This window comes from Urocitellus parryii, chromosome 1 (assembly GCF_045843805.1).
Source record: "Urocitellus parryii isolate mUroPar1 chromosome 1, mUroPar1.hap1, whole genome shotgun sequence".
Taxonomy (NCBI): domain Eukaryota; kingdom Metazoa; phylum Chordata; class Mammalia; order Rodentia; family Sciuridae; genus Urocitellus; species Urocitellus parryii.
Genome location: NC_135531.1, coordinates 245,715,987 through 245,739,578, shown reverse-complemented (window position 1 = coordinate 245,739,578; position 23,592 = coordinate 245,715,987). Strand labels below are relative to the sequence as shown.

At 36.7% G+C, this 23,592-nt stretch overlaps 1 protein-coding gene across 3 annotated transcripts in view; it reads left to right on the top strand.

Moving 5' to 3' along the window:
- Window positions 1-23,592, top strand: part of Hecw2 (HECT, C2 and WW domain containing E3 ubiquitin protein ligase 2) — a 212,444-nt gene that overhangs the window by 120,044 nt on the left and 68,808 nt on the right. For all 3 annotated transcript variants that reach the window (XM_026408846.2, XM_026408847.2, XM_077803065.1), the window contains 4 exons: window positions 3,388-3,573; window positions 17,211-17,345; window positions 20,781-20,883; window positions 22,821-22,917. In XM_026408846.2, coding sequence (XP_026264631.2) covers window positions 3,388-3,573; window positions 17,211-17,345; window positions 20,781-20,883; window positions 22,821-22,917 — 521 coding nt within the window. The remainder of the gene's footprint in view (window positions 1-3,387; window positions 3,574-17,210; window positions 17,346-20,780; window positions 20,884-22,820; window positions 22,918-23,592) is intronic.

Here is a 23,592-nt window from a genome sequence, read left to right as displayed (position 1 = left end):
GATCTTGAAAGACTAAGAGAGAAAACAACTTTACTACCATCATTTATCTGTTATAAAACAGGTATGATATGTATAATCCCCTATATATTCTTCTAATTACTTGAACTCTGTATTTTATAGTGATTTTTACCTCTTCAAAGCATTTTCACATCCTTTGTTCTATTAAATTTGAATCTCACATGCCTCTGAAAAAAGCAAGGGAGTTATTATCCCATCTTATATTTGAGGCAGTTGAGGCAGACAAAAATTAAGTGGTTTTCCTTGTCTCTGTCCATAAGTGATAGAGGTCTGACCAGAGTCCTCATTGTAGTGCTGTACGAAATGGAGTATAAATATCCAGTAATAAAAGAATATTTATACCTCATTTTGAATTTTATCTGTATCTCTCTATTCAATTACATCTATACAATATTCATATAAATACATACACACTACAGTATATACCATACACATATGTATATACATTTATGTGTGTGTCTATATACACATGTGTGTATATGTGTGTGTGAGTATATATGCATACATACATGCATACATGTTAAAAAAATGGTTTCTTTGTAAAAATGTAGCAGTGTAGAGAGATGTTCCTGTTTGCCTTAAGTGTTTTGAATAAACCCTGACAGTCATGTGCATTTTATTCAGATTTGAAAAGACTGATTCTAAAAGTTGTTTGCTAGTTAATAATGAAAAATATTTTTTGCACTTAATTTACCTTGGTAGATGCTTTTTTCAAAGATCAGTCAACTCTGGCACTATGTTGCATGTCTCAGTGAGTGGAGGGGGAAGATGAAAGGATATGATTAATTAGAAGAAGAATCTTAAGATTCCTGTGCATAAAGAGCTACCCCACTGCCAGGAATTATTTCAACCCTGAGGCTAGGATGAGTACCTTAACCTAACTGCTTAGGATTCTGCTACTTTTCTTTAGCAGGTTGAGAAGCATTTGTAGTGCTCTAGATTAGGAATTGTGGTGTGGCCTTTTATTATAATGGGAGGAGGGAAAAGCTAAAGGGACCAAGAGGTACACCCATTTATAACAACAGGATAATCCTACAATGATTTGTCCCCAAAGAGACTTATTAGGAGTAAGATTCAAGAGCTTTTTTGTTGTTGTTGTTTGTTTGTTTGTTTGTTTTCCATTGCTGTTCAAACTCATTCTCAGGCCTCTATGTTTGCAATGGTTTATGTGAAAATGTATCAGGAACTCAGAGCCAAAAGTAGAAACCAGAGGCTGGCTGATTGTACTCAAATCTCTAAGCCAAGACCAGCCATAGAGTAAATTATTAGTTAGCTAAAGTTTGTCTCTGACAACCTCTAATTTGTATTAGTATCCTCTGTTTTCATGGTATCACTCTCCCATTCTCTCATGCTTCCTAATTGCTCAGAGGCCCTGCCTCTTTGTAGTACCCAGTGCTCTGAACCATGACTGCTCTCAGCCACCAAAACCTCCTCTTATTTAGACTCACAGATTGAAATATGACCCCAAAGTAGCTTATACTCAAGTATACTACCAAACTAAGATCTGAGGATGTTTCACTGCTGCCAGCTCTGTTTGCCCTTCCTTCCTTCTTTCCTTCTTTTCAGATGTTTTGATAGGCAAAAAACTATTTCAATACAAAGCAAAAAAGCATATAATCATGGTGAATTAATCAGAACACTTTAGATTATACTTCAGTAACAGCAACAATACATGTTGATGGCTTAAGCTTACAAAGATTTGTTTCTTACTCCAAATCAGATTTTTTTGGGGGGTTCTCCAATTCACATAGTCACTCAGGGACCCAGGGACCCAGGCTGGGGAGCAGCCACCATTTCTAACACTGTTACTTGCTGTGCTTGCAAGGACAAAGTGAAGAAAGCTCTGGAGGGACTCACGTGGGCAATAATGCCTTGAGCTGGACATGACACACCATTTTTTGTTTTTCATATTTGTTTTTTAGTAGGGGGATTGAACCCAGGGGTGCTTTACCACTGAGCCATATCCCCAGTCCTTTTTTTAAATTTTTTTATTTTGAGACAGGGTCTCACTAAGTTGCTGAGCCTGTCTTCAAACATGTAATCTTCCTGCCTCAGCCTCCCTGCTATCTGGGATTACAGGCATGTGCTACCATACCTAGCTAGACATGACACATCTTGAGGGACCCTGGAAAGACTGGAAAAATTTTACTGTCCTTATATCCATTTATTGTTTATCCCTAATAGCTAATGCAGTATTGGGCCCAGTAGAAAGTAAATGTTTATTAAATTGAACTGATTTCCAGGAACTCTGATTGGGGTTTGTTTTAAGCTATTTTAGGCTGAAAGAAATAATAGAACCTATGAAGTAAAGCTTGAAGGTCCCTAGACTGTCTAGCATCCTTGAATAGTAAGTATTAGGAATCCAAAGCCCTTTGAATCTACCTGAGAAGAATAGAATTTCAGGATGGATCATTCATAATCTAGTCACTTTTGTGGATATCATATTCTTGATGATTCAAGAAAAGAGCTCCCATATAGTTATTCTTTTTCTGCTGCTTAGCACATGATATTATGCAGTGAATATTTGTTTGATACCTGATATATAGTGTCATGGACTTAAAATCAATTTCTGGAGTCTTAAGCATCTTAAGAGATTAAGGCTATAGATTTTTTGACAAAACCATCAATTTTTTTTGCATGGTAGTATAGTAGAGTTTTATTAAATTTGCATTTCCATCATATAAATTCTACCATACATACATAGGGGAAAAGAGAGAGAAAAAAATAATAGATAAGCAGTCTAGGCAGTTCTAGTTATTACTCCATTCACTGAGTTGATGCCTCCAAGAAAATGTAAGATGAAAACTTCAGTCTATCCTAGTTGCAATTGAAGGTGACTTCGGTAAAAGCAATTCATCTCATTGCATGTGCTTCTAATGCTCAAATACATGGCAAAATTTTTTTCATACAACGTGGCCCCCCAAATGTATGCCAACTGAATCATCTGGCACCCACCCAAAAAGCCAATGCTCTGGTTTAATGCTGGAGGAAAAACAGTGTATGTGACAGCTCACTGTGAGGTGGCATATTTATCTCCAACATAGCACAATTTTGATTGTGTATATGTTTTGCTAAAACCATCTTTAGGACCTAATGTCCTGTGTAGAATGAGATGCTACAGTGTTCTTTTTCTTTAGAAAACTATTTACCAATAGTGGAGAGATACTTCTACCCATAGTCGTCTTCTATTATTTTGTTCAAGGTGCTTTTCTGTTTGCTGTTTTCATATGTAGGTCTGAAGTCCTGTTGAAGCCTGTGAACCTGTTTTATATACCTACTAGGAGATGTGGTATATACCCATGTGTAGTCATTGTGATGCTTTTACGTTCTACAAGCAGGTTAATGTTGGTTCTCCATCCTTTTCTCCAGAGTGCCTACCGCATGTTTACAAACAACACGTGTTTGAAGCACATGATCACCAAAGTCCGGAGGGACACCCACCACTTTGAACGCTACCAGCATAACCGGGACCTCGTGGGATTCCTCAACATGTTTGCGAACAAACAGCTGGAATTGCCGAGGGGCTGGGAGATGAAACATGATCATCAGGGCAAGGTAACATGAGGGGGCTGGGAGCAGACGAATGACTGTGGGTCACTTGTGACTTTGGCACTTGGCTCTGCCTTTTCAGTGAGGGCTGAAGGCCCTTTGTGGGGACAGACATTCCATCTCCTCTTCAGGTGAAACCTGCTCTGGCAGGCCATTTGTTCCTATAAGCCCTCACAACACTAGTCTGAAATCAAGTATGGTGCAGAGGTGTGAATTTGGTGGGGACAAAGTTCCCTGGCTATTCTTCTACCTGTCATTTCTGACCATTTTCTACTAATGAGATAAAGTGTTTCTTAGGCAACAACACTTTTCCTCCCTGTGTAGCTCCTGTTGTAGATATTTAAACAAAAAGTTTCGATATTGTTTGGAAAGGGCTACTAGGAGTCACTCAGCAAGTCACTGCTAAAGATACCATCTGGGCCTCAGCTCTGGCTCAGAATAGATTTTATTTGCACTCTGAACAACTCACTGATGCATTTATGATGAGAAATGCATGACTATCAGAGGCCAGAGTAACCACATCTGTACTTCCTTTGTAGACGGGTGAACCAGAAAGCCTGGTGATAATCAGGAAGTCGTTCTATGAGTAAGAGTGAGAAAGTTGGTGCTTGTTATAAGGTGATCTCAGCCAAGATTTTATTTTTATTTAACATTTGCTTAGCACTTATTATGAGCCATGAAATGTTTATATGTTTTGTACATAGAAGGTCCTATGTATAGTGAGTACTGCTTACTAACGCAGCAGTACTGTTAGTATTGCCACTTACAAATAAGTAGTCCCAGGCCCAGAATGGCTCTGTGACTTTCCTGGTGTCACTGAGACATGCAGAGGCTGAGCTGTGCTCAGACCCAGGCCGTTTGGTCCAAGGGGCTACACTCTTACCCATAATGTGCTCTCCAAAATTACGTAACCAACCTCAGCTTCCTTATCTATTAAAAGTCTTGGAATTTGTGACTTAAAGGATAGTGAGAATTAAAATGACATGATATTAAGAGTTCTTTTATATTTTTAATTACCCCCTTTTATCCCCTCTTCTACTCTAGCACTTTCACGCAGAAGTTTCTTAAAACAAGTTGATGAGTGATACTTGCAAGCAGTAGTTCCCTGGTTATTCAGCAAGCTTTGCTTTAGTCAAAATAAAAAGCTTCCGGGTTCCCTCTCTACTCCTCTTCCTCCTTCCTTCTAAGCCCTTACAAGAAGCAACTCCTGGGTTTGCTCCATTTGACCTCTCTTAATGTATGTGTTGTCTTAGGTTTTTTTGTATTACATGCTTGAAAAAATAGAGATTGTGTTTGCACTTTATCTGTCTTTTGGAAGAATATTTTTTGGTAATTACTTAAGGCCAAGGATTTAAATTGTTTAAACTGGATGAGATTTCATAGGATTTAAATACATACAATATGAAATACATACAGTATGTTATGTTTGGGAGATCCTTTCTCCCCTGAACCTTCTTGCATTGTCTCACATGTGAGCTTTTGGGGGACACCTCGCATCCAAACCATAACACAGGCACTCTACTAAGTACTTTCCCATGGATTATCTTATTATTTTACAGTGAAAAACATGTTTGAGTCACATAAAAAAAGAGAAAAAAGAAGTAAAACATTAATTAAATTAACCACTAATCAGAATGAGAACAGAACATCAAGTCTTGTTAGGTAAGACAATGATGAAGATGATGATGATGTGTATTTATTAAACTTATCCATGTGCCAGACTGTTTTAGTCAGCTTTTTCGATGCTGTGAATAAAATATCTGACCAGCACAATTTTAGGGGAGGAAAAGATTATTTGGGGGTCATAGTTTCAGAGGTCTTAGTCCATGGACAGCAGGCTCCATTCCTCGGGGCTCAAGTTGAGGCAGAGCATCATGGCAGAGTGTGTGGCAGAGGGAAGCAGCTCACATGGTGGTCAGAAAGCACCAGATATAAATATATATCCCAAAGTCACACCTCTAATTCCCACCTCCTCGCCACACCCTAACACTTCAGTTTCCACTCAGTTGATCCCTATCAAGTCATTAATTCACTGATTTGGTTAAGACTCTCACAACTCAATAGTTTCTCCCCTGAACATTGCATTGTCTCACATGTGAGCTTTTGGGGGATACCTCACATCCAAACCATAACACAGGCACTCTACTAAGTACTTTCCCATGGATTATTTTATTTATAGCTCATGGCAGTGTATGAGGTCGGTATTATTATCTACATTTTGCTGAGCTTTAGAGGTGTTAAATAGTGTATGTATTCACAAGGAAGTGAGAAACCCACTGTACTCTAATTCAAAGGAATTTTTTATGACATTTGCCAGTAAATGGATGGATCTGGAAAATATCATGCTAAGTGGAATAAGCCAATCCTCCAAAACCAAAGGTTGAATGATTTTGCTGATATGTGGAAGCTAAACTATAATAAAGGTGTGGAACAGAAAGAAGAGAAATTCAATAGATTAGACAAAGGGGAAAAAAAAGGAAGGAAGGGGGATAGGAATAGGAGCGAGTAGAATAAATCTAACATAATTTTCTTATGTATACATAAGAAAATACCTAAGTGAATCCCACCATTATGTCCACTCACAAAAATGGGGTCCTAATTAGAATAAGATATATCCTATGCTTATATAATTTAATCAAATTGTTCCTACTGTCATGTATAACAAAAAATAACCAATAAAAGAAAATTTAAAAAACAAATAAATAACAGATATTTGAACATCTCAAGGAAGAGAAATTCACCAGGACAAATTCTGGGATTACTAGTGTCCTTCAAAGTTGAGTCATACATATTGATCATGAGTAGATCATGGATAATTTCTAAATATCAGGAGGGCTCATGCTAGGGGCTCACAGTGTCAATGTAAAGAATGGCTTATTTACTTATCATTTACTGATGGCTTATTAGATGCCAAGATCTATGCTAAAGATATTATTTCATTTATTTCCACAGCAATTCTGTAAAATAGTTTTTACTACAGATGAAAATAAGGCTCAGAAAGTTTGAGTTAATTGCATGCGGTAAATTCTTGGATACAAACCCTGGTCTTTCTGTATTAATAGTTGCATAGGGTTGGGATGATATGGTGAGTGAATGCTCAAAGCTTTCCTGTACAAGGTCCATCTAGACCTCAGTGTCCACAAACTGTCTAATTTGGGAGGCATCATTTTAAATCCCAGGGTCTGACTTACCTTATCTGTACAAATAAATAGGGTGGTCATCTTTTCCTCTGATAGTTGGCCATTGCACATTTTCTTTGGAGAAAAAGGTCTACTCAAACACTTTGTTCATTGCTAAATTGGGTTATTTGGCTTTATTTTATCGAGTTCCAAAAGTTCTTTAGATGCTAGACCCTTATCAGACACATGGCTTACAGATATTTTCTCATGTTTCCTGGGTCATATTTTCACTGTCTTGATGATATTGTTGACAGCACAAAAGTTTTATCTTTGAGGTAGTCTATCTGTATTTTCTTTTGTTATTTGTGCTTTTGGTGTTATAGCTAAAAATACATGTAACTTAAGGCTACAAAGGTTTACTCTTCTATTTTATTCAAGAGTTTTATAGTTTTAGCTTCTCAATCCATTTCAAACTATAACCCATTTCTAGCAAATGTTTTTAATGGTGTGAGGGGTAGGGATCCAACTTCATTGTGAGGTGTGTGTGTGTGTGTGTGTGTGTGTGTGTGTGTGTGTGTGTATGTATCTAATTATCCCAGCATAATTTGTTGAAAAGACTCTTCTTTCCCAATGGAATATCATTAGTCATTAGAGAAATGCAAATGAAAGCCACAGTAAGTTAGTACCTGACACCCATACTTGAAAAAATGGAAAACAATAAATGTCGATGAGAATGTGGAGAAATTGAAGCCCTCATCTATTGCTTTGGAAACAGTTTGGGAGTTCCTCAAGGGTTTAACAAATAATTGCCCCATGATCTTACAATTCTACTTCTAGGTAAATACCCAAGGGAAATTAAACATACCTCTACATTAAAAACTTGTATATGGAATGCATAGCAGCATTTTCATAATAGCCAATAGTTGGAAGTAACCCAAATGTGCATCAATAGGTCAATAAAATGTGGAAAATTGATGCAGAGGAATACTACATAATAATACTACCAATGAATGATGTCTGATACATGCTATAATATAAATAAACTGAAAACATTTGCTAAATGAAAGAAACTAGTCAAAAGATCACCTATTATTCAATTTCTGTGAAATATCCAGAATAAGGAAATATAGAGACAAAAAGTAGATTAATAGTTGCATAGGGTTGGGATGATATGGTGAGTGAATGCCCATGGGTATAGGTTTCATTGTGGGGTTCAAAGATGTCCTAAAATTAGGAGTTGGAAATAGTTGCACAATCCTGTCTCTGTACTTTAAACAACATGATATATGTACTTTAAATGAGTGAATTGTATAGTATCTAAGTTAATGGTTAATAAAACTGTTTAAAAGCGAATAGTTTGAGAAGACCAAGATTGCCTTTTTAGCTCCCAGATTTTATAGATTTCTGCTACTTTCATCTCAAAGATTAGATGATATTAATATCAAATTTGCACTTGTCTCAGTGTGTTTTGATTGCTCTATCTAACAAGATACCTTAGAGTGTAGCTCATAAACAACAGAAGCGTATTTCTCACAGTTCTGTAGATTGAGAAGACTTCTTATTGCTGTCACCTTGGGAGTTAGGTTTCAACAGATGCATGGTGAGGGAGGGAGCACACAAATATTTATAATAGTAATGCTTTTCCTTCTGCTTTTAATTATGTTTGGAGAGGTCACTTGTTTAAAATTCCATAGTGGTATTCCTTTCAGCAGTATTTTTTCCCCATTAGTTATTTCCTTAATTATTTTAATTTTGTAATGTTGAGAATGAGAACTGAGCCAAGCTTAATTTCATACAGGGTTGACTTTATGAGACTGTGTTATCAACATCTGTATGTATCTGTGGGATCTAAGGCCCAGGATTTTCACTCAACATGCAGGACATTCATTTTGACTTAGTTCATTTTGAAATGAAAGAAAGTAGGTCAGTATGAAAAGAAAGTTTCTGCTTGCTTCTCATTGTAATAATTTTTAAACTTTTGAATATTCTCAGGAGTGTGAAAATCAAGGGTCATTTGGGATCTGAATAACTGTTGATATAGTTTTTTTATTATTTATGCAAGAAATATGCATCAATAGTATTAAATGGGACTGAATTAAATAATTTCTGATTCTTGGCTGAGTTTAATCATTAGTGTGTGCTCATGGGGATAATATATCTAGAAAAAAAATGTGCTTTAATAAGGAAAACCAAATGGTATTTAACCTAGGAATGGATTTCTTTTATGTTTTTTGTTAATTTGATGGGTTTGAGAAAATGATGCTGAAGTAGGTCAGGATTCTTGAATCCAACACTATAGGATATGACCTCGGTGAACCCCCATTTTTTTAGGAACCCTCTTTTTTGTGTGTGGGGTTGGGGGTTGAACTTAGGGCCTTCCACATCCTAAGCAATCACTGTCACTGAGCTACAGCCCCAGCCTTCACATTTTCTTTCCTATGCGGTTTAGGATCAGTTCTTTCCAGCTCCTAGAAATGTGATTGGCATCAAATTATAGAACAGTAGGTTTACAAATGGAAGTAAAACAATAATAATTAGTATGGTAGTGATCATGATTCATTCATTAATGAACTTATTAAATTTTAGAAGATAAAAGCTATGTGTTTGAAAGGCTTTAGAGGTTCATATTTAATTTGAGGTCAACAAGAATAAGGAATATAAAACATCTTCAAAATGAAAAGGAATATACAGCCCTCTGAGACTAAAGAGTAGGATGTGGGCTGCTCAATGGGTTGCTGCTACGCTACTCAACAAAATGTTGATTTGAGTAGGGATAGATGTAGGGTGAATAAAGAGTTTTGTCAATTGAGATTTCTGAAAATGATAAAAATTTGACAATGGTTGAATCCTTACTTTAGCAGAAAATGCCTGGACGATTTATAAAAGATACATGTTTACTTCTGCCTTAAACCTGAGTGCTCTTTTTTTTTTTTTTTAAACCATGAGTACTGTCTTTGTGGGGTCTGATAGATTTGTTCCCTTGCTGAATCAGTGACCTTTTGCTCTGATACTTGCTTGTCTTGTCATATTTGCTCATGAAAGTCGGATTTTAAAAATAGGGCTGGAGCTGTAGTTTAGTGGTAGAGCCCTTGCCTAGAACATCTGAGGCACTGGGTTCATTTCTCAGCACCACATGAAAAAAATAAAGATATTTTTGGGCTGGGGTTGTGGCTTAGCAGTAGAGCGCTCAACTCGCACGTGTGAGGCCCTGGGTGTGATCCTCAGCACCACATAAAAATAAATTAATTAATTAAAAGTATTGTATCCAACTATAACTAAAAAATAAATTTTAAAAAAGATATTTTATCCATCTATAACTAAAAAATAATTTATTAAAAAAATTCTCAAATGATAAGGTATGTTAACTTAGAACTGGAACCAAAATCAGATCTACACATTTGCACAGAATCATGCACTTCTATTTAAGGCCACTGGGCACTCTTCCCCTAGACATTGCTGGTTAACCATGGATACCTCACCTTTGGATTATTAGAGATTATGTACCATAGCATTGGTGCAGGTTATGCAGGGGTCCAGTGTAGAATGACTTGTTTCTGGCATGAGATACCTGGAAATTTTTCATAGTAGAGGTAGTATTTGAGCTGAGCTTTCCATGATGGGTAGGATGGTGATTAGAAGAGATTGTTGAAAAGAAAAGAAAAAAAAAATACGAATAGGGAGGGAAATCCAGAAGTAAAGGCACAGAGACAGGAAAGCACCAGGTGGGTATGTCTCATTCCTGTGATGAAATAACTGGTAAATCTCAAGAGACTCATATCAATGAAATGAAATCAGAGGCAGCTACATTGCAGAGGGTTGAGGATAACAGAGAGTGTTGCAAAAAGACATGAATAACAACAACAACAAAAGTGGGGTTTTATTTCTTTATTTAAGTTTCAGGAAAAGAACTCTATACTTTTCTGTTTCAAACGTTAAATATGAAGTGCCCCCACCCCCACTTTGCTTTGTACTCTCAAACAATATTAACACAGAGTATTTTCCCCAGATTATTCTACTTTGGCTTATATTCAAATTCTAGGAAACCTTGATCTTTATAAGCAATATGCCATAAACTTTATTTTTGAAGCAAAAGTGTAAAATGATAATTATATTTTTATTTAAAGTAAAATGTCTTTCCCATGATTTCCTGTGTTTTTTTGCCTTCAAAAATCACATGTTAAATCCAAGCTTTGTAATTCTGATTAGGAGTCTGAGTGTCCGCATGGTCCAAATAACCAACTTTGATGACCACAGCAAATAGCAATTTTGGTTCTGAGGACAGATTTTTTAACAGAATAGGTATTTGTGTTTTAGAAGTCACCATAGGCTGAGCCTACTTGGGGGCTCTTATTCTACCAGACCTAAATGGGCTGTGTGGCCTCAAAAGTTATCTGAGGTATGACCTAGGCCCTGGTTTTAATCCTACAGGAAACTGATGGCCTGTAATTTGCTGGGTCAAGTTCTATTTAGCTCAGTGAATTAAAGGCAACTTAATATTTAGAGGTCTCAAGTGAATTCCAAAAATCCTTTAGCAAGATAAGTGTCACATTTTGAAAAGAATATGTTTTTGTCTACTTAAGTACATTTGTTACTTTTGTGATACATATCTTTAATGGTTTTGAAACCATGAATACCTCTTTGTGGTAGTGACCTGGTTTAAATACCTTGTGTTATATAGCAATCTAGATGAAGATGGGATTAAATTCTAAATCTATAGATAGAACACTTTTTTTTTTAGGATCTCTTACCTATTTTTAAAGGGGTAAGGTGATGTCAGATCAAAAAATAAACCACAAATAAATATACATGGAGGGCAATGGCAAAAAAAAAAGTATTTTGGGGGGCTGTATAATGTTTCAAATGAGACAATAGAACAGATTTTGTGCTTGTGGGTATCTTACTGAGTAGATTGCCAGATTTATAGAATCTGAAAGGAATTGCCCAAAAATGGAGATGGACTTTGGTATTTATTTATTTATTTTAAACAGTGTCCCTAAGACCTGCATTGGATTTCTAAAAATATATATTATTTTCAAATTTTGTGGTAATGCCTTTTTACTCCACCTTATACATACTAATTTGGATTTTCAGTCTTCCATAATGACGTGCTGGTAAATGAGAAAGACAATCTGACTGTCTTTCTGTAACATAGATACAAGTGTGTTTTGTTTTATTTTGTTTACATGGTCTTTTAATATGTATTTCTGGTTTGGCAAAATATTAACTGGAAACAATTTCAAACCTCCTTAATTTAGATTGTTGAGCCTGAGGTTGGTGTTTCTTCACAAATACTGATGGCTTTTTCTTTTCTTAAAATAATAGAAGTTTAAAAAAAGAAGAAGAAGAAAGAATTGAGTAAAGAAAGAAATGTGTTTTGTTTGGCCTCACTAAAATACCACTTGGCTCCAAACACCCCATATTTCCTGATTCTGGCTATGCCCCGAAGCTGGAAAGGGTAGATGTTTTTTAAAATGAGATCTGAGTTTGTGTATTTGCATTCCTTTCAGTTTTTGAGTGCTTAGTCCTAGCTGTCCCAGCACTGTAAAGCTTGAGTGAATTTCTTTAATGAAACTTAACAGTAGGGAATCAATGTTATTCAAAATTTGCTTTGCTAGTGGCTAATATGAAAAGCATTCCCCCCCCACCCAGGTAATTTCTTTTGTCATATAGTTTGCATTTCCAACATACTATACAAACAGTTAATACATGACAGATACTTTCATAAGTAATCACAGGCTATTCAAAATTGTGACATAAAAGAGACCCAAATTGAAAAAAAAAAAGTAGTAGGTCAACTTCATTGCTAGCTTGAACTAGTTAGCATTTCCTGTGGGAAAGAGGTCCACTTTTCTGACATAATTGATAATGTCTGTCACAAATAGAGATGGCAAGCCTGAAATTTGCACAGGGACTTTTTCATGTTATCCTGTTCATTTTAAAGTAGAATACATTTTTCACAACTCAGTGGAGAGCTGAGCAATGAATCCCTTTTCGGTGGATATAGCAATGCACTAGGGAAACATGTCCAAGGTGGCACAGTGAGCCCAGAGAAGAGCCAAAGGCACCTGAAGGAGCTGCTTCTCAGCACTTTCTGTTAGGGCTCTAGCCCTGGGGTGCTGATAGAGGCTTAATCAACACCTTTTCCCCAGATGTATGGGTCTTCAAAAGCACCTGTAAACAAGATACACATTCCATTTGACTCTAAAACAGAACCCCTTGTGAGATACAAATAGCATGTAGTTCCCACCCCAGGCCATGCCTCCAACAAGTCTGTGGGAGAACCACATAGGGTATATGGGGTATGGTCTGCTGTCTTTGAAGGGTAGCAGCCTATTCAGTGTTGAAGCAGAGTAGGCCAAACATCATGACTGTTCTTGTCAGCCTGATTCAATACATACCTGAGTGCTTTTCTAAAGTCAAGTACCAGATGAAGGTATGAGGGGAGTAAGAAGAACACAATTAAACAAGAAAAATGCTAAGTAGAAAGCAGAACAGAAGAAAAAGAGAAGAGATAAGAAAAGAGGGTTGATGGGAATGAGGTATGCCTATTGGGCTTTGGAGTCAGACAGAAAGATAGCTTTGTATGTTTCCAGCTCCATATTTTGCTTAAATTGGGAACTGATACCCAGATAGATTAATGGTGAACCCTAATAAAATACAATTATTATCAAATAATGGAAATTCCTATTTATAATGGTGATTCCTGACTTTAACTTAGGAAGACTGTGTTTCCTCTACAGTGTGGAGACTTCAGGGAAGGATTTGACTTGGCTGTAGTGTGACAGAAGATTTATGAAAAATTTAACACTGAAGATTGTATTTGTGCACATAGAGAAGCTTAGAGGTAGGTAGTCCAGGATTCACTAGGTAGTTCATCAAGTTGCAAGAGCCGCCTGGCTCCTTCTAGCTTTTTTGCTTCACCAGGTTCATGTTTTCAGTGTGGCTACTGAAGCTCCAGCTCTTACACCTTTGTTTCAGGGAGCAGGATAAGATGAAGGACAGAAGGAAGGCTCAAATTGTGCCTTGCAAAGGGCTTCCCAGAAGTGCCTATGTTTCACATCTGCTTGGCCAGAGCTTATCTTGGCCACTCAACTATAAGGGACCACCTGAGTAGCATAGTTTTCACTGGTATTTCCCTCCCCCACCCCTCTCTCTCTCTCTCTCTCTCTCTCTCTCTCTCTCTCTCTCTCTCGCCTACATAAGGCCTGTAGAGAGAAAACACCTTGATCCTTAGGAAAATGTCATAGAGATGAACAATAATATCAGTGATGGTCGTGGTCACTCACATTTGAGGTGCCATGGCTCTGTGTTCAAAAATTTGGATGAACTCTCTCCTTTAGCCTTCCTTTTATATAGATGTGGTTATCTCCATTTATCAGAAAAGAAACTGAGTCTTAATAAATTTAAGTAGTCTTTCCAAGGGTCCATCACCTGTGAGAGGTAGAGCTATAACAATGAACCAGATGGGTCTTTTTCTAGATCTCAAGCATTTAACCATGACTTTGCCTCCCACTTCTCAAGTTTTCACCTGGTGGTTTATTCGTATCTGTAGTGGGATTTTAAAAAACCTTATGTCCCATTTATGTTCTTATGGTCTTTAGCTTCCTACTTTTTTCAACACACACACACACACACACACTTTATTTATTTCCCAAATTTTTAACTGTTTTTTTTTTTTTGTGTGTGTGTGTGTGTGTGCTTGTGTGGTTTCTAAATACTTGGTTAGTTAATTATGAGTTGTCTCTTCACATTTGGTCAGAAATCTGTGTATTAAAGTTTTGGGCAATTTGTTACTTTGTTACTTACTGAGCAACCTTCTTCTCCTAGGCCCACTCCTAAAAGTTATGGGGATCGCAGGGTAAAAAAAGAGTCCCTTCCCTCAAGGAATTTACAATATACTTCTTTAGAGAATGGATTTTAGACAAGCCTGTTAACATCCAATTAGGCTGACATACATGCAAATCACAATTGACCTAGATGTAGACACCCATGTGTCTATAATTACAAGAGCATCATTGTAGCTCTGGTGGCCACCCATCCCTTTAAAACATTCCTAAGAAATTACTAGAATAAATAGGCAATTCTGTTTAAACACTCTGTATTTCCCCTTAAACAACATGATTTATATTATTGTGTTAGTAAAAAAAAAGCTTGTTAATGTTAATTTACACAAGGAAGATGGGGACTGAATTGTAATGCCTGTTATTTAAAACTAGGCATTAACCATGTCCAATTGTTATAGTTTAATTCCAATTTTATGACATTTTAAATTGTGTCAAGAATAATGGACAAGTATAAAGTCTAAATCAGGTGCACATTGGAATGAAGTTTGGAGCCAGTGCCTATCAATACAAGTCTATTAGGATTTATGACTGGTATGCTTTTTACAAAATTTGAGAAAAAAGATGTTCACCTGATGATAGGTTAGGGAAGAGAAAGAAGGAGCATTGGGAGGCTGGTGATGAAATCTCACACAAAACTTCCAGTCCTTGTACCTGCAAATCAAATATTAAGAGAAGGAATCAAGAAAAAGTCTTATTATGCCCTTTTTCTTTTGCTTTTTTTTTCCTAGTGCATCTATCATTTTACTTGATCTAAAAGTTATTTTTTATAAAAAAATAATTTTTTATAACTTGGAACTACCAACAAATTACATACCCCCATTTCCTGGTTATGTACAACCAGAAACATTTTGTCCCATTAATGGGGAAGTGATTTTTAAAATAGGCATAAATATACCACTTATCTCTTACATTTGCCTAGATAGATTTATTCTTAGTCTTTCAAGTACTTTGTTAACTGAGCTCCATCAGTTTGAAAAGTCAGTTCTTTTTTGCCTAGGTCACTCGTCATACATCATGTGCCCAGACCTTTGATTTATAGATACTGAGTCTCCTGGCTTTACTAATAGTCCCTTTTATCTTTGGTGGTTTCATTCACTTTATCTGATCAATGTCTAATTGAACTTGAGATACTGGGTTTCATTATTATCTTGAGTGAACTTTACTTTGAAAACTTATAACATTTGACCTAATTATATGAAGTTGCACTTGTATAGACTTTTATAAACAAAATGCATAAACAAACAAAAATGCATTTCTACATTGTATTTGGTCCTTTCTGCAACACTGAGAAAATTGGCTTATGTTCATTTATGATTTCATGTTGTCAGTATGAAGTAAACATGATAGACAGACATGGTTTTCACCCTCCCAACCTGTTAGTGGGGAGAGATGTTTATTATGAATGAGGGAGACATGTTTTTATAAGAAATCTATAGCTCGGAGAACTGAAGCAACTTGCCCAGAGTCATGGTAAATATGTGATAAAGGTTTGGGTGTGTGATGGATGACTAAACTAGAAAGGTAAGCAGGAGGGAGATTCTTAGTCTTGAAAAACTGACCAAAGTGTTAGGATGAATAACCATTAGAGACTATGGATTAGGGTGTTGTTTTAGTCAGCTTTTTTGCTGCTGTAACTAAAATATCTGACGAGAACAATTGTAGAGGCATAAAAGTTTATTTGAGGGCTCACAGTTTCAGAGGTCTCAGTCTATGAACAGCAATCTCCATTCCTCAGAGATCAAGGTAAGGTAGACTATCATGGTGGAAGAGTGTGGCAGAGGAAAGTGACTCACATGACGATCAGGAAGCAGAGAGACACTAAGTTCGGGTCATGAAATATACAACCCAAAGGCACACCTCCAATGAGCTACCTCTTCCAGCCACACTGTACCCACCTTCAGTTACTACTCAGTTCATCCCCATTAGGGGATTAATTCACTGATTGGGTTACGTCTGTCATCATATAGTCATTTCTCCTCTAAACCTTCTTGCATTGTCTCACACATGTGCCTTTAGGTGACACCTCACATCTAAACCATAACAGGTGGTAATATAATCCATGGTTAGAAGGAATATTCTCCGAGTAAGATACCAGCTAAATGGATAAAGGTGGTGGAGATGTGGCCAACAGACAAACTTTTAATACTTATATGTATAAGATAAAGTCCTGAAATAATGGAGTGGTTCAGGAAGGGGATGGGGCAGACAAATAGAGGCCACTGCACTGGGGAAATGGAAGGGTCTCGGTGGCTGACTGCTTAGGAAAAGGAAAAGACAAAGATAAGAATCCAGTGATGCTGATGTTTCAGATCATAAGAACTTATAATGACCACATTTGGGAAGCACCTAATGAGCATCCATTAAAAGAACCCCAAAATGTCCCTTCTTGTGGCATCCTTCTAAGACCACATCTTTGATGACACTCTCTTTGGAGTGTTTTCTAAAACCAGTCACAATGTTCCCTCCTGCTCCCTTCTAGACCTAGTCTAAGTGTGGCTCTCTCTATTCTGCTCTATCCCAAGGGATGAGGAGCAGTTACCACAAAGATTAGAAATTATGAAAAACTGGACCCAAGATCCTTATTCAGAAGTGGACCTCTTCCTGAAGGTGTGATGGTCTAGGTCAGCTGAGACACGTATGTGGCATGTGTTCTCTATTGATTTGCTGGATTGTATCCTAGGCATTTTTTGTCGACCACAACTCCCGAACCACCACTTTCATTGATCCTCGGCTCCCGCTGCAGAGCAGTAGACCCACAAGTGCACTGGTTCACCGGCAACACTTGACCAGGCAACGCAGCCACAGTGCGGGTGAGGTGAGTCACATGCTGCAGGGACTGACCTGCTGGTTGATAGAAGCTACAGGGATGGGGTGGTTGGTGGAATTGGGATGGCTTTTTGTTATGTTTTTTGCTTTGCTTTGTTTTTCTAGTTTGATTTAAAAGGAGGATCATTTGGAGGATGAAAAGCTTTATAATGTTGACAGGCTTCTCTAGAAATATGCATAGCCTAAGATACAAATTTTAAAGGTAGGACATATGAGGAAAGACTGGAGATTTTTTTTATTAACTCAGAGAAAGGTGAGAGGGAATTAATGATGCACTAAAATGTTATTAGAAGATGATAATGAGCCTTTTTGCACACCCAAGGACATAAGAAGAAGTGAATGCAACTTTTAGTGGACTAAAACTTTATTCAATATAGGAAAGAATTTCCCAAGTGAGGTTTGCTGGATTACATTAAAATATTCATCCAAGACTATAGAGTTGAGGAATCCTCACTAGTATTCTTTAAGATTAGGATATATCCAATGGGCTTGATTTGTATACTAAATACCCAGAGAAAATTGGATGAACTAAAAATTACTGAAAGCTCTGTGGGCTACTTGCCAGTTTGTAGTGGCCCATGGTAACCACATGAGGGCCCTCCAATATCCTAACCCAAAACACAAATCCTTTCTTGATTTACCTTTTTCTTTAGCAGTTTAAACACAAGGAATGTTTCAGGTTAAGTTAGTTTGCTTCTCCTTAGAATAGGCTTATGCTTTGAGTGTTTATCATTCCTTAATGTACATTGTTTCTAACTATTCCCTCTACAAATAGAAATAAGATTCTTTTGCAGCATGCTTTTCATGTCTAAACACATATCACATTTTCAATATTATATTGTAAATCAAATATTGTTGTAGTCTTTCTTAAAAGAAAAAATTATGAATGCAATAAATAACTGGATTTGATTCATCAAAATTGAGCTCTTGGAATTTCCCCTCATGATTTAAATGCCTCCTGTAATGCATCCTGTGTTTGCTGGTTGTAAGTGCAGACACAGAAGAATTTTACGTGAGAAGCTCATATAAAAAAATGATACATAAATCTATTGCAGGATGAGGTATGCACAAAAATATTTATGTTTTATGAGTAGCTTATAAATCTCTTCCTCGCTGTCATATAAGCCATTAGTGATAAGCTGGAAGATACTGAGAGCATTCATTTTAAAAGCAAAACAGACCTCTCACCTTTGGACCTTGTGTGCAATGTGTAGCATAATTAGGACTCTGACTTATCACATGCTCCATGCACTTTAGCCATTACCTTATTGTGACTTCATAAGATGAAAGTGGAGGTTAGGTCAAATAAGACTCTTTTTATAAGGAAATATACTTGAGATTAATAGCCACATTTATATTTCCTTTCAACCCGTCTCCTCTGAACTTGAATTATTTTCATGGTCTAGTAGTAACCCATTGTGGGAGAGAGGCCCTGAGAGGTATGTTAAAATTTGAATGAAGATTTCTCTTCCTATTGATAGAAACTGAGCAGTAGACTAGAGATAGCACCATAAGGACTCCGCATTCAGCCAAAGTGTTGCTGAACCTTTGCTAAGAACGTGCTTTCTGGTGCAGTGGTTGGAAGCCTACACATCTTGAAGTGCTACCCATACTTAGCAGAGGAATTGCTTCCTGGCTTATAGTCTGATTTCAAGATGTGAGGTCTTGGAGAAGACCTTTGCTATCCAGGGAAATGAGACATAGGGCAATATGCTGACAGGAGGGAAACTGTATATATTGGTATATTGAAATGGTATGTTCTTTGACTGGTAGACAATATGTAGTTAATGATGGAATCCTCACAGAGTGACTGATTCTATTCCTCAGGGCTAATAACTCAGGAGAAGCATCATAAGAAAACTAGTTATACACATGAGTCTTTCCAGCCACTGTTCTGTACTGATTCAGCAAGTATCCCAATTCATAGAAATATTGGTATCTCTCCCATTCAACAGATTAATGCCAAACATGCTCTACAGTGCAGAAACATAGTGGTTGGCATCATGAGAAATACAAATAATTAACATTTGTTGTTTGTGTTCTTAATTAGGAGAGAAAATATAAAATCATAATACCAATGAATAAAAAAAAATCTTTATAAAGCTTTTTTTTTTAATAGTAGTAGTAGTTGGGAAAGAGAACTCTACTTTAATAACCTCTTTAGATAATTGTGGATATTTTTCATTTTGAAAATTTCTTTCCAGCTTTTTTGAGGTATAACTGATAAATAATATAATCTGTTAATAATGGTAACTGCTTTGGAAATCTACACTAAATCCTGTGGGAACTCAGAGTAGGCTGCATTTAACTTTAGCTTGAAGGGAAGGCTTCAACAAGGAGGGGCTGTTTGACCTATACTTTGAAGCATGAGTGAGAACATTCTTGAAGGATAAGCAAACAGTGGAGGGTGGAGAGGCTGTTTCTAGGGTGAGGACCTTCAGAAAAATCCTCAGCAAACATCAGGCCAATGCCATATGATAAAATGGTTGTGAAGGTTCCAGTGGATGGAAGTAGGAGCTCCATTTCAAATGTACTAGTTTATAAATCCGTTGTGTTGTTTTGCCTCTTGTTCTCTTATTCTTTTACACTACTGTTCTACTGATATCTCAAAAGACTTCTGTAATATGAGGGAAATGCCAGAGTTTTCTGGCAATAATCTGAATGGGTATTTTGGAGCATCTACTTGTATGTATGACTTTCTAAATCGGTAGCAGGTACAATAAATAATTCAGGTTAGGGCAATCCTATTTAGCTTCTCCACACCTGCCACTGTTAGCTCCTTCGTGTGGGAGGCTCAAACTTGAAAGAGCTGTTATGCCAGGTGCTCTAATAGGCATGTGAAATTGCTGCTAAGGAGATAATACACTAACTTGGAACCCCATAGGAAGAGTGCTGCCCTTGGTTTCCTCCTCTGCTGAGACAGGGAATTCCCTGGCCTGCTTTAGCCACAAGAAGGAATATCCTGGCACTGCCCCAATACACTTTGTATCACCCAGTTCTTCCCTTTGATTGTACTGTTGCAGTCTTGTGTTATTTCAATGCATAAGTTATTCCTGATCAACAAGTCTGCTATTTAGGTGCCATAGCCTCAGTAATTACAAGCATATTGAACTACTTCTGTTACACTTGGAAATATTCACTGCCTAAAAAATAACAAATACAATACAATAAAATAAAAAAATACTCACTGCCCCAGTTCCTTTCAAGGATGTGGGTACCTTAACTTTTCTCCCCTTCAGACACAAGAGCAGGGAGGGCTTTTGAGGACCCAGAGTCCCATGTCAGCTCCACTGCTGGCAACTGATCTGATTGGCTGGTACTTTGCCTTATTTGTTGTTAAATATTTTGAAAAACTTGGTTTGGGATGCTGATACAAAGTCCTCTAGCTCCTGATGCAGAACATAAATGATGCTTGCATTTGCAGGTAGGAGAAGATTCTCGGCACGCAGGACCACCAGTTCTCCCCAGACCGTCCAGTACATTCAATACAGTCAGTAGGCCACAGTACCAGGACATGGTTCCAGTGGGTATGTCACCCCTGTCCAGAAATCCCTCTGTGCTTTTGTGTCATTGTAGATGATGCATATTATGCTCACACTTCCCTGTTAGCCTGCTATTCTCTGCCCTGTATTCAGAAACTATTGCATTAAGAAATTTCTAACAAAATCCCAGAGACTTTAGTCGCAAATGGCTTGTGTCTTATAAAAGCCTATTGGATAAGATTTTTTAAAAATAGTACTCTACCTTTTCTAAGTAGAAGCCTTAGGTTGTTGAAGTTAAGAAAGAATAATTTATTAAGGTAATATGATTTGCAATCATAAACTAAGCATGTAAACAAGCATACACTTAGGGTATATTTAAAGCTTGAGACAGAATTTACATGGTGTGTGAATCTGTAGTCACCTCACAAAGTAATCAAGCAAAGGTAGCACGTTCTTAAGGTGTTTTTGTAGCATATAGAAGGCAGCAAGAACCTTCAAAATAGTAAACTAAAAATAAATGAATGTGAGCATATAGGCCTAAAAAACAACTTGAGTGTTAAAATGATGAAGTTGAAATAGATCTATGGTTTTCAAACCTGGTGCCCCTAAGGCAGGTAGAGTGGATAGACCAAGGGAAGGTCATATAGACTGTCTTTTCCAACATCTTAAATTAGAGCACTTCTCCATTGTCTGTATCTATTTTTAAATTTTTGCTTACAAAAAAACTACTATGTGGTGAAATGCAGTGTAATGACAATGACCCAAATATGTTTGATAACCACTGGATCACTGGATAAGAAGAAATCTAGGGTCAAGTCAGGCTGCATTTAATTGTGTCATTACTACTGTGATACTACATATCACACGTACTATTTTAAAATGATGTGAAAAAGTTATCTAGTTTCTAATCTTGGATGAAATATAAAAAATAATAAATTATAAAAATGGCTTTTAGTTCATATATAATGAAATATATATTTAGGGACAGTTTGAGTCAACACTGGGCTTCCATTTTAGCAGATAACATTTAAAAATTTTTATTCATACTCAACTAAAATATGTATGTATGGGCAGCATAATGTACCATAAAATTTCAGAGAGCAGATGTCTACAGAATTATACTTCTTTTGTTTAATCATTTTTTAGTTTTTTTTAAAGGCGTGTTTCTTGATCATATGTATAAACACAAAAGTGTTGACTTAGCCAGGAACTCTCATGTTTAAGAATCTACTCCCTTCTATGAATTTAAATATATTTATGCCTTTCCAACATCTTAAATTAGAGCAGTTCTCCATTGTCTGTTTCTATTAACAGAGTTATTAATCAATTTTAATTAATTGTTTTTAAATTTCTTTAGCCAGCCTTGATTTGGAACATAAATTTTTTAATCATGTTTTGTTCATAGGTGATGATGATTATTATATTGCAGCTGTTTGCATAGTTATTTTGGTAAAAAGCGATTTATAGCTTAATAGCATTCATTTCCATGCAGAATTTGGGAATGATTTGTCCTCTGTATTTTGATTATAGCTCTTTGCATCTTTTGTATTTGCGGAACTCTGGTTCTGCCCCTTTACCTCTCTGGATGGCTAATATTTAACTAGAAAATGATTTTCCATTTATGACTGTTGTCATTTCTGTGAGATTGATTTTGGTAAACTTAAAATGATCACTATCTAGAATCTTGGCGAACTAATCTTGTCATTTGATAATAAATATGGTTCATATTGAGTTTAATAAGAGTTGAAATGAGTTTAATAGGAATACTTAAGTAAGCCACACACATCAGATATAAGGCACGGTCACATAACAGGTTGGACACACACTGGATTGTCAGCTTCTGTGATGAAAGAGACAGTGTAACTCCAAACTGTGCATCTGAATGCCAGGAATATTAACTGTAAAAACTGCTTGTTTTTATATAAAACCACTGATACATTTTTTTAAAAAAAACTGTTGTCTTTTCTGATTTTTTTTTTCAGCTTATAATGACAAGATTGTTGCATTTCTGCGTCAACCCAACATCTTTGAAATTCTACAGGAGCGTCAACCTGATCTTACCAGGAATCACTCACTCAGGTAACCATAATCTTGGTATTTGTTTCAAGTTGCATAAGCCCCAATCGTTAAATTTTGGTAACACTCGGAAATTCACTCTGTCACTTATTACAAAGGCATCTTCTAGGTCATCAGCCCCAACTCACTGTAGTTCTGGCATCTATGAAGTGCAAAAGTTGAATGAGATTAACTAAGCAATCTAGAGGTCTCTTTAAAGAAAAAAACATGAAAAAGAAAGAAAAATTAACAGCCAAGAATCATCCTAGTTATGTATATTATAGAGAAAAAAACCAATAAGACACTAACCTTTTCTAGTGTAGCTAGAGTGAACAACATAATAGTTGATTGAATTGAGATTTGTAGAGTCTTAGGCTTGATATTCACATTTTTCCATAATAAAACCCAGTGGAACCCAAGAAAGGAGTCTGATTCTTTCTACTGCCCAGCATTCTCCCTGCATGAACCCTCTCTTCTAAATAGCTCCTTAGCGCTTTCAGCCTGGTTTGACTTTACTGAATTCAGGCTGTTCCTCTTCGCTGGCAAGCTTTTCTCTTCTCAGTCTGGCAGAAAAGATCTCCTTTTCAAAGCCCAGGACAAGTTCTCCTTCCTTGAAACATTTCAGCTCTGCTATGGAGTCTCGGTCTCATGATCTAGCCTAGTATTTCTCAGTCTCATTAGCGCTAGAAAAGGGGGAAT